The sequence below is a fragment of the Crinia signifera genome, chromosome 5 (genome assembly GCF_055691185.1).
Source record: "Crinia signifera chromosome 5, ASM5569118v1, whole genome shotgun sequence".
Taxonomy (NCBI): Eukaryota; Metazoa; Chordata; class Amphibia; order Anura; family Myobatrachidae; genus Crinia; species Crinia signifera.
Window position 1 is genome coordinate 225,824,706 of NC_139221.1, and position 12,295 is coordinate 225,837,000.

The following is a 12,295-nucleotide window of genomic DNA, read 5'->3' on the forward strand; positions in this document are numbered from 1 at the left end:
AGCTGATGCTAATGCAGCTTATCAGTGTTGCTGCGGCTGCCAGGGCCATAACTACATGTGTGCCAGTGTCGCCTTGCCCCCAGTGCATTTGCACCACTCTCCTTCTGCCTGCTGCTGCCCTGTATGTTGTGTGTGGTGGCATCATGTACAGGGACCCCATCATCTATGCCAACCTTGCCCCTTCCAGATATGGCTGCTACTGCCAGACCTCCACAGCCATCAGTTACTTGCTATGGGGCACCCCCTCTTCAAGGAGGAAGCCCAGACTGCCAGATACCAGGACAGCACCCTGAACTTGATCACCCCCATTAGCATGGAGAAGCAGGGGAAGATCAAGCAGTAGCGCATTGTCCACTTGGAGGTGAAGGTGCAGGAGCTGAAGAGCAAAAAACACTGGCACTATGCAGGAGCAGGAGAAGCAGCTGAAGGGCTGGGTGCATGAGCTCTCCAGGCACGGCTGCCAACTGCTGCTGGGGGGAAGGGACACTCAGTGTTCTGAGAGCCTCAGCACAGCCTGTTCTGGGTGTCTTCCGGTGGCCCCATCCTCCAGACTGACTGCCAAACCATAAGGGGGTAGAAGAGAGGGGAAAGAAGCCCAGCCCACTACATTTGCAAAGATCTGAACCAACTGAAGGGGGTAAGAACTGAGGCCATTGAAGGTTGAGGGGGGCCAAGAACTTTGGTGTGTGGCATAATGTGTAATAGGCATTATGGTGTGTGGCATAATGTGTAATAAGCATGATGGTGTGTGGCATAATGTATAATGGGCATAATGGTTTATGGCATAATGTGTAATGGGCATTACGATGTGTGGCATAATGTGTAATATACATTACAGTGTGTGTGTGTGGTATAATGTGTAATCAGCATAACAGTGTGTGTGACATAATGTTTAATGGGCACTATGGTGGGCCGCCCCCTCCCGCAGCTGCATTCTGCATAATGTGTAAACAGGCTGTGACCGCTCCCGTTTGGTTTCAATAATAGCACTACTGTATGTTGTAATGTGAAAAACGGACACTAGTGTGTGGTGTAATGGGAATAACAGACACTACTGTACGGTGTAATGTGAATTGGTACTGATAGGTGACCCCGGCCCTTCCCCATGAAGTCTTGCCCCAAAATTGTTGTCGCTTGTCTTCTGAACACACTGGCCCTATTTTCAGTATAGGGGGCACAGGCGGGTGTGGTATATTATCCCGACAGACGGGATTCCAACAGTAATTACTCAGACGTCGGAATCCCGACTGCACAGCGTGGGGACCGCAATGAAGCCCCTTGCGGGCATGGTGGCGAGCTGCGCTCGCCACCTATTTTATTCTCCCTCTATGGGGATCTTGGACCCCCCACGATGGAGCAGTCGGGATTTCGACATCGGAGGAATGACTGTCGGAATCCCGACTGTCGGGGAGCCGTCCGGCACCCACACAGGGCACCAAAACGTCTAGTTATAGCACTGGCTGCTTACTTGGAAAGAGGTGGTCTGTCAGTGATAAGGAGCATCCGGCTGTACTCCTGCAGCTACTTCCACATTAAGATATTGTTTTTTTTTCCATTTAAAGTCACTCTCCCATCCAGGGTCTGTGGCTTACACAGCTTCAAGGAGACGGGCAGAGAGTTGGGGGCAGCTAGTGGGAACTGTGGGGGGCTGTGGGGAGCCGGAGTAGGGAGACAAAGGGCTCCAACAGAATGGGCCGCTCAGGCATCTTGTGCGTGCGTGCTCCCTTCTGCCTTATCTTCCTCTTCTCACATAATGATCAGTGAGAAGCAGGAAGTCAGCTCTGTCACTTTTGTCCAGTTGTTAATAAAGTTTAGACAAAAACATTTCACTGCTGAACTGAAGCTGCACTGGATTAAGGAGACAAGGGGTGACAGGCAAGAGTCCATAGGGCCATTTTATTTATGCATGAAAGGATTCAAAGCATGAAACAAAGTTTGCTTAGCATTCAAGTTCTCAGGCACTGAATTTGATTGCTAAGCAATTATTTTCTTGCACATATTTATTTAGTGCCAGTTACAGATGTCCCCAATAGTGGCAATTACATATCATGTCCCCAGTAGTGCCAGTTACAAATGTTGCCAGTAGTGCTTTTAGCAAAAAAAAAAATACATTCCGGAAACTATGTTTTTGGAATCATTTTAATAACCGCTGTCCAGATAAGGCAGGGCTGGGCAATTGCGGCCCTCCAGATGTTGAGGAACTACACATCCCAGCATGCCTTGCATCAGTTTCAGCATGGCCACATAGCAAAACTAATGCAAAGCATCCTGGGATGTGTAGTTCCTCAACATCTGGAGGGCCGCAATTGCCCAGTCCTGAGATAAGGGATACTCGACACGTATGATAAATTTGTGTAGTAGCACCTGTACTTGTCTCCAAAGCTTAATATTGTAGATGTGCATCATTGGAGGGACAGTAGTTGTATAGACAGGCAATAGGTCTACCCAAAATGATCGATAGTCACACTTTTGGAGAGGTGTTTTTAACCTTTGCTTGGCAGAGGTTAAAAATTTAACAATTTAACATTTGTGTATTGACTATTGTCATGGAGATTTTTTGAACCTGTTGACTTGTACCTGTTGACATTAGTCACAGTCGACCTTTTACCTGTCAACCTTTTGACCAAGTAAACCATATGAATCTCTAAATAGACACTGCCTATTTGGTCTCTGGAACTCTAATATTGCCATTCAACCCCTATCCTTATTGCAAGGGGCTGTTTTTCTGGAACCTCAGATCCACTGGCTGATTTTTTTTTTAAAGATATTTTTATTAATTTTCAAATAAAAACAGCATGATTACAAAATGACATAGTATAGTAGAAGAACAATTAGAATATTGAAAGATAATCATAATAGCAGTCTAGCATACAACATATACTGTATGAAATGAATAAGAATATGTAAAGAGCAATAGCGCCATAAGATAAGTCAAGTTTTAAAAAGGGGGGGGGGGGGGACCAGAGTAAAGGGACACACAAATGGGGAGGAGAGAATGGATAAGGGTAGGGAAACCTATAAAGATCTGAATCGGAGATCTATGATTATCAAAATCAACGAAACTTTGTAATATGTCATCTCAAAACATTACAAATTATAAGCCAGCAGCCACTTGACTAAGTGGGTTTGGCTGATTTTTTTTTCAATTCAAACTTAATTTATTAAACATTTTTAGGTCCACAACAGGAATATACACGAGTTGCAACATTAAATTAAATATTTTATTATAGTAGCATTTCGGTCCCGTGCTCAATTATATATATGTAAAGTACATACAGTTGTGCTCATACGTCTACATACCCTAGCAGAATTTGTGATTTGCTTGCCATTTGTCAGAGAATATGAATGATGACTCACAAACTTTTCTTTCACTTATGGTTAGTGGTTGGGTGAAGCCATTTATTGTCAAACAACTGTGTTTACTCTTTTTAAATCATAATGACAACAGAAACTACCCAAATGGGGCAAGCTCCAAGTGGATTGGAGATCTGTGAAAGATTGTATTCTGGATGGATTCACTAATTGGCTGAGACAAGACAAACCAACAGATGACCATTGTTTGAATTAAGAGTTTTGTAATCTAGAATCCACTGGTGAATTTATAATAGGTGCAGTCTTTGTGGTGCAAATGGGAAAAACTGTATCCATTTCTTGAATATTTACCTCTCCGGAGGTCCCGAACTGACAGCGGCAGCACTGTAGAAATCAAAATTGTGCAGCTGCCATTTACAGTACCTGGTTTATTTGAACATGCACATTAGAGTCTAAGCCCTCTCAGATTTCAGATTCCACAGTGCTCCTGGCAGAGAGGAGGGGGCCAGGAACAGAGGAGGCTGCACACGGTCCTCCTCCTCTCTTAATGTGCCCATACACTAGTAAGATTTATCTTCAGATCTGGCTGGTTGGAACAAAAACATGGATATGGATGAATGACAGTTTTTCAGTTTTCCAGCATTTCCAAGCAAATGGTCAACTCTCATTTGCTCTCATCCATAACCAGGTTTTTGTTCCAACCAGCCAGATCCAGAAGACAAATCTGCATGTGTATGGCCACCTTTAAAACGTCCCTGCTCTGATCATCCAGAAGTTAAGTACTGAAACTGTATCTGACACTTTGGTGCCAGCTGATTGTATCGGGAAACATGATAAGGCAATTGGCAGCATCATTAGAAGGATTCTATCATTACTTTAATTGCAACAGCTGTACTGCTTTGATTCATGGGTGTTATTTAGCTCACTTGTTATAGCTCTGACCACTTTGTAGAGCTGTAAGAGAAGTAACCTACTGTACAGTAGATGCCTGAAAATATTATCATGCACAGTGTGTTTATATTAGTGTAGGAGTTCCACTGAAATATCTGACTGCAATCACTGTCTTAGTGGGATGATTTCAAGTTGACTCGGTAAGCAGAGAAAATTGCTGCTTACTGAATGCTGAAACACTCGTCTGCCAAACGGCAACCACACCCCCCAGCCACCAAATCCCATCAGGACCATGCGAGGGGGTGTGTTCGCTAACATATGCCCTCGTATGTATCTGTTAGCAGGAGAAATCATTTGATGGTCTCCAGTGGGCGGGCAGCATTTATCTGTTCATTAGTAGGCTGCGAACAAATGCAGCCTAGCGTACAGGTCTGAAATAGGTCCAGGATGTCATATAAACTGGAAGTGTGACCATGCACCCTTTAAAATATATTAATTATAGAAATATTTTGTATGCACCATGAAGGGGTTGTTGTATGCACAAAGCCCCTTCAAGAAGCATGGGCCCATGTAATCAGTCCCCTCTCAGCGCCATGGGTAACATACTGTACCTCTGTGACAACTTGGACTTCATAGTCCCAATAAGATGATTGGTCTGTGCAGACTAATTGCCATCTTGCCTCCAAGCAGAGCCGGCCCTAGCCTAAATTACGTCCTAGGCAAGATTTTGACTGTTGCCCCCTAGCACCGCCACTAGTTCCGTCTCTGACCCTGCTCCCCTTTCCCAGCACCATCAATCCTCATCATAGCAGTTATCATTTTGGTGTCCCTACCCGCAATATTTTAAATAGAACCAGCGCACCCATTCTGTGCCTTTTTTGCTGAAAATTCATCTTATTTGCAATGTTATGACCAGCATACACAAGGAGCTTCTGATGATTAAAATGATATGCAGCATGCCTATATTCTGTGTGCGACTGTGGTTGTACCTGCATACGGAATGCTATGTTACAGTGATTTCCATGAATACACTATTTCATATGCAGATACAGCCTCACTCACACACAGAATATAGGCATGCTGCATATCATTTTAATCAGCAGAAGCTGCTGATGCCCCTAGGCATTCCAAATGCCCTAGGCAATTGCCTAGTTGGCCTATGCCTAAGGCCGGCTCTGCCTCCAAGTTGAGAAATATGTCTCATGAGCAGGTTACAGCACGTTACAGTATAGCAGGTTCAGTCCACATGCAGTCAGTATTAAAGGCAGTAGCATACAGGCTATCTCAGCATAGCAGACTCTTAAAAGGCTCCAATGGTCCCTATACTATATAGAGATGATCCGAACCCCCCCCCCCCCCTCGAACTTACCTGATCCGAGGCCGGATCCGAGGAGTTTGATGGTGGCCGCCATATTTCCGAGTTCGTAACGAGGCTGGACTTCATCTTCCCGCTGTCGGATTCTCGCGAGACCTGGGGATATATAGTTCCGGGCGGTCGTCGCCATTTTCAAACAGGCTGGTCATGTGTCCGTGCTGTCTGCTGAGGGGGGGGTGAGGGGGAAACCTGCTGGGGGGATGATTAATGCATAGAGGGGGGCTGCTAGTGCTACAGGGGGGGCTGCATTATTTTAATTAAATAAAAAAATTCAAAGCAAAAAAAAAAGTTTTTTATTAATTACTGCTGCCAGTGCCCAGGGTGCCCGCATGTGTGCTGTATTTGTCCAGGGGTGCCCCCATGTGTCCCGTATCAGTCCAGGGGTGCCCGCATGTGTGCCGTATAATCTATGGGTGCCCCCATGTGTCCCGTATCAGTCCAGGGGTGCCCGCATGTGTGCCGTATAATCTATGGGTGCCCCCATGTGTCCCGTATCAGTCCAGGGGTGCCCGCATGTGTGCCATATAATTCCATGGGTGCCCCCATGTGTCCTGTATCAGTCCTGGGGTGCCCACATGTGTGCCATATAATTCCAGGGGTGCCCCATATCAGACCAGGGGAGCTGCCCTTTTTTTTTCATGAAAATTAAAAAAAAGGTTTTTGTTTTTTTACTGCAAGGGCTGTTAAATGTGCTGTAGTCCAGAGTGCTGTATAATTCATGGGGTGTTGCGAAGTCTGCCATATAATTCAAGGTGTGCTGCTCTTTTTTATAATTAAAAGAATACAAATTTATATTTTTACTGTAGGAATGTGTCTGCCATATAATTCCATGCCTGCTGCCATGTGTGCAGTATCAGTCCAGGGGTGCCGCCATATGTGCTGTACAATTTATGGGGTGCTGCAGTGCTTAGTCTGCTGTATCAATCCAGGAGTGCTGCAATTTGATTATTAAAAGAATAACTGTTTTTACTGCAGGAGTGTCACTATGGGATGCGGTTAATTTCCCGGCGGTCGGGATCCCGGCGGTCGGAATCCCGACACTGGAATCCCGACCGCCGAAATCCCGAAACTTTCTCCCTCCGTGGGTGTCCACGACACCCATAGAGGGAGAATATAATAGCGTGCCGAGCGTAGCGAGGCACCGGGCCCGCTGCGTGGCGAGCGCAGCGAGCCCGCAAGGGGGGGCGATCCATGTCCCCCCCTTGTCGGGATTTCGGCGGTCGGGATTCCAGTGTCGGGATTCCGACCGCCGGGATCCCGACCGCCGGGATATCATATCGGATCCGTCACTATGTGTGCCGTATAATTCCATTTGTGCTGTGTCAGTCCAGGGGATCCGCCATCTGTGCCGTGTAATACCATGTGTTCCGTCATGTGTGCTGTATCAGGTCAGGGGTGCCACCATCTGTGCTGTATAATTCCTGGGGTAAGCCAAGTCTGCCGTATAATTCATGGGGTGCTGCCAAGTGTGCTGTATTAGTCCAGGGGTGATGCTAAGTATGCCATATCAGTCCAGGAGTGAGCCAAGTCTGCCAAATAATTCCTGGGGGTAGCCAAGTCTGCCTTATAATTCATGGGGTACTGCCAAGCATGCTGTATTAGTCCAGGGGTGATGCTAAGTGTGCCATATCAGTCCAGGGGTGATGCTAAGTGTGCCATATCAGTTCAGGGGTGCTATTAAGTGTGTCCCGAATCAGTCTAGTGTTTGTGCCACCCACTTGTGTCGCTTATCATAGTTATCCAACTACTTCTGTGCAACCTTTTGGCCTAAAAATAATTTTGTGAGGTGTGAGGTGTTCAGAATAGACTGAAAATGAGTGGAAATGAATGCTATTGAGGTTAATAATAGCGTAGGAGAAAAAAACACCAAAATTCTGTGATTTTAGTGTTTTTTATGCTTTTTAAAACCCAAAAACCAAAAATGGGTGACAAGCAGGGCCGTCTTAATGGCATTGTGGGCCCTAGGCAAAGCAATGCACTGGTGCCCCTACTAAAGTTTAAAAAATCATAACTTCCTGCAGTGTCTCTCCACCTGCTATCAGCCTTCAGCAATTAGCAGATTACAGCCATTACTTTTTTGGCTGCAGGCTGGTAGAGGATGTTTCCCAGATGCTCTGATTTTGTGTAATTTAGAAACAAAGCACCTGGACAGCAATCTCTACTAGCCTCACATGAGACTCCAGAGGCACCAGCAAACCTCAGCTCCAAGGCACCTAGGGCAAGATGTATCAAATGGAAAATGCGGTAAAACCCCGGTTTTACCGCATTTTCCTATGTATCAAAAATGATACCGCAGTGAAGGGTATTGCCACCTTTGGGTGGCGATACCCTATAGAAGCCTATGGGCTTCTTTTCGCCGCCCGCCGCCGACGCAAACCCGCCGCCTCGCCGACCCCCCCTCTGGCTTACCTTCCTGAAGGGTCCTCCTGGACCCTGGAAGGTAAACCTCTCCTCCCCCTATCGACGCAGCCGGACGTCCTTCCAGCTGCAGGGGGGAGGAGGAGGCGCAGGGGACAGCTTGCTTAGCTGTCCCCGGCGTGACGCCGTGTGAGGGATGCAGGAGCGGGCTGGGAGGTGACGGAGACCCCCAGCACACCACATTCCAGGTATTGCGGGTGGCCTCCGTCACCGCACCGCAATGCCAGCCGCATATGTTAGTACATATGCGGCGGCATCGTGGCGGGGGGGCGCGAAGGGCGGTGATGTATTTTAATACATCCCGCCCCTAGAATTGTTGGGCCCTTAGTCAACTACCCAGTAAACCCATGCATTACGATGGCCCTGGTGACAAGGAGAGAGGCTGCGGGTGACACAGAGGGTGACGGGGAGTGGGTGAAGGAGAGAGGTAGTGGGTGACAGGCGGAGTAGATAATGGAAAGAGACAGTAGGTCACAGGGAATGAGTAACGGAGAGAGGCAGCAGGTGACATGGAGAGGGTGATGGAGAGAGGAAGTGAGTGACAGGAAATGCGTGAAGAATAGAGACAGTAGGTGACAGGGAGCTGGCGATGAAAAGAGGCAGAGGGTGTCAGGTAGTGGGTGACGAAGATAAGCTCTGAGGGAACCTGGAGGGCAACAGGGAGTAGGTGAAGGAGAGAGGCTGTGGGTGACAAAGGGGGTGACAAAGAGAAGCTGCAAAGGAGGCACAGCGTGACAGGGAGTGGGTAAATGAGAGAGGATGTGGATGACAGGGCTTAAATTATGGAAAGAGGCAATGGGTTACAGGAAGAGGGTGACAGGCATTGGGTGACCTGGAGTAGTGAAAAGTGTATATATATATATAATTAGCTTACCTGGGCCCAGTAGTGAAGGATATGGAAGGCGACTCTTCCATCACTGGGCCATGTTTGAGTATGAGAAGAGGGCTGACAGGCCGACTGACATCTTTATCTTAGTAAATGTTTTAATAATAGGTTTATTTTTTGAACTGGCCATTATCTGGGCCAGATTCTCTAAGCTTCAAAAGTGATAAAATGGAGAGTGATAAACAGCCAGCCAATCATCTACTACCTGCCATGTCACAGACTGTGTTTGAAAAATGTCAGACATGAGCTGATTGGCTGGCTGTTTATCACTCTCGATTTTATCACTTTTGAAGCTTAGAGAATATGGCCCTATATGTGGAGTTTGTAAGTTCTTACTCTCTATTATTTCACCATCCAAAACAACATACCATCACACTTACTGGCTTCTCTGCTTCTCGTGTGTGCAGAGACTGATTTAAATTAGTAATCAGAATTTCAAAAGCACTTAATATGTTGGTGCAGTAAAAACAAAAGTAAAATGATAAAGAATATATACTACAGTATGTACACGCAGGCATTTACTGGTCCTCTGGTCATCCAGACTGTAGCATGCAAAGTACACCACAAATCAAATGTACTGTAATCTAAAATGTGCTGTACTGATGAAGGCTGAATATTATTTATTTTCTATGAGATAAGGCACATTGGGGCAGATGTATTAAGCCTTAACAAGAGATAAATGCAAGGGTGATAAAGGAGAGATAAACGTTCAGCCAATCAGCTCCTTACTGACTTTTTTCAAACACAGCCTGTAACATGTCAGTTAGCAGGTGATTGGCTGGGCATTTATCTCTCCTTATCAACCTTGAATTTATCTCTTGTTAAAGCTTAATACATCTGCCCCAATGTATGTACAGTACTGTAGAAACGTTAGACAACATTAAGACAAACCGAGACTGTATAACTCAAAATAATAAATGTTGACATTATCATTTGTATTGTGACTATGAAGTTTCCATACTTTATCGTAATCTGGGTGGCCATACACTGCTTCTATGTATCGCAGCAGTGTTTGGCCATCCGACCCCCCGACCCCCACTCCCCAAGATGCCCGGAACCTTCCTGGGTGACAAGATCACATTCGAAACCCTGCATGAGGTCATTTTACATGCAATGCATCACATGCGACCCAGTTCCCCGCCGCCAGGAGGGGGACCAACTCAGAGGTCATATGGGCAACAGGTCCAACCTCCCACTCAGGTCCAATGCTCTCAGAACCGCGCATTTGACCTGAGAGGGGTGTAAAACACATCCAATTTGGCCCAATATCTCTGCCCAATCCGTTGGGATCGGGTGAAATCGTCCCAAATCGGACTAGTGCATGGGCACCTTTACAAAGTTGTGACTACATCACGCAGCTAAAATTATACTGGGGGTGATTCTCTATCACAGAAATATGGTAAAAACCCCGTTATCTGGGTTTTTACCGCATTTCTGTATGCTGTACTGTGCCTCCGCAGTGGCAGCGCAAAAGCTGGCGATTCCCTGCAGAAGCCTATGGGTTTCTTACCGCAGAGCTGTTTGAGGGATCCATCACGGATCCCTCCCAGCATGCCCTGCGGCCGGCACGTCACTCTGCGTATGCGCAGATGGACTCCCGGGTCACAGACCCGGAAGTCCAGTGCCGGCACCGCATAGCAAGGGACAGCTCTTATCGCAAGAGCTGCTCCTTGCGTTAATAACCGCATATGTTAGAGCATATGCCGTTATTAATAATGCAATGCCCGGCGAAGGGGGGCTGCGGATGTTACAACATCCCACCCATAGTATCCCAAACCTATTTTGTTTTATAATCGATTGCTCAATCCAATAACAAAAGAGAAAATACTAACAATCATCTCTCTTCTTCTAGGGATGCTCAGAAGTTTGTGGAGAAATTTGAAGGAGCATTAGGGAAGGGCAAAGGAAAGAAATTCTATGCCTACAAAATGATGATGTTAAAGGTATGGGTAGTGGGGTGTATTACTTCAATGTCCTGTTTTCCTAGTCCTAGTACTGAACATGGAAGTTATAGTGCAGTGGGGAGTATAGGCTGGGCAGTGGGGAGTATAGGCTGCTGCAGCACAGCCTCAACACTGCCTCTACCCCCCCTTCAGCACAGGCTGCTCGGTGCCGTGTGCTGAGCGGAGAAGAGAAGCAGCAGCAGCCTGTCCTCTCTCTCCCTGATCAGCCATCCATACACTTAAACTTAACATAACTTTTTTCTTCAAATTTGTTCTAGTGCAGTTTAGAAATTGTTTGATATGGCTTCACATTAAGCTACTGTACACTGTATTGCCCACACATTATACTACACTGCGGTCCCCATACATTATGCCACAATGCAGTCCTCATACACTATGCCACACTGTAGTCCCCACACATTATGTCACACTGTATTGTCCCACACTACAGTGCCCACACACTATACCACAATGCAGTACCCACACATTATACCAAACAGCATTGCAGTTGCCTTTCCCTGAGAAAAATAAGGGATTACGGTTGTGACAAGGTAAGTCTAGACAGACATTTTCACCTTCAATATACCCTTTGTTCTTGAGAAAGAAAATGTCATCAAGCAGCCTCCAAGTGCCCCCATGAGGCCCCAGAAAAGTCTTTGTGAGGTCTGAGGCACATCCATCTGTCAGTGGCATAGGGTGCAGCCAGGGCACCCGGAGCATGCCCATGTCACAGCGTCCATCCCCGCCCCTCTGCCGGCTCAACGTGACGGGGGGTGTGGCAACAGTCCAGGGCAGCAGCATCAGGCTCTGACTGCTAATGTGATGTCACGTGAGTGACAGTGGGGGCCATGACTGGGGGATCGGCGGCAGTGCGGCATGTGTGCAATCGTGTGGGGGGTGCCATTAGGAGGTGCCTGTGCACCCCTGGCACCCCCCATGCACACGCCTATGTGTGCTTAACAGACAGGCGTGCGGGCGGCCGGGGTGGGCAATGTACGGAGCATGCAGAGTCATCGCTGCTCACTCCGTACATCGCCCACCACGGCCGCCTGCCCACCTGCCTTATTCTAGTTCACTCTTAGAGGCAGATTCCTTCTTAGCTGGAAAAAACCATGTGCACTGCAGGGGGGCAGATGTAAAATATGCAGAGAGAATTAGATTTGGGTGAGTTATTTTTTTCTGTGCAGGGTAAATACTGGCTGCTTTATTTTTACACTGTAATATAGATCTCACTTTGAGTTAAAACCTCACCCAAATCTAATTCTCTCTGCACAAGTTACATCTGCCCCACCTGCAGTGCACATGGTTTTGTACATCTAAGAAGGAATTTGCCTCTAAGAGTGAACTAGAATAAGGCCCATAGACTGGCACGCACCGCACAGGACACAGCAGGGGGGCGCCCTGCAAAGCGTTGGCGCCCGGAGCCACCCTAGCTACGCCACTGCTGTCTGTTTTCATCTACCATTTAGA

At 47.0% G+C, this 12,295-nt stretch overlaps 1 protein-coding gene across 1 annotated transcript in view; it reads left to right on the forward strand.

The window, feature by feature from the left end:
- The window catches only part of LOC146005784 (transmembrane channel-like protein 2), a 126,561-nt gene that overhangs the window by 57,905 nt on the left and 56,361 nt on the right, over positions 1-12,295 (forward strand). Inside the window, exon 6 of the mRNA XM_083145210.1 lies at positions 10,735-10,825. Coding sequence (XP_083001336.1) covers positions 10,735-10,825 — 91 coding nt within the window. The remainder of the gene's footprint in view (positions 1-10,734; positions 10,826-12,295) is intronic.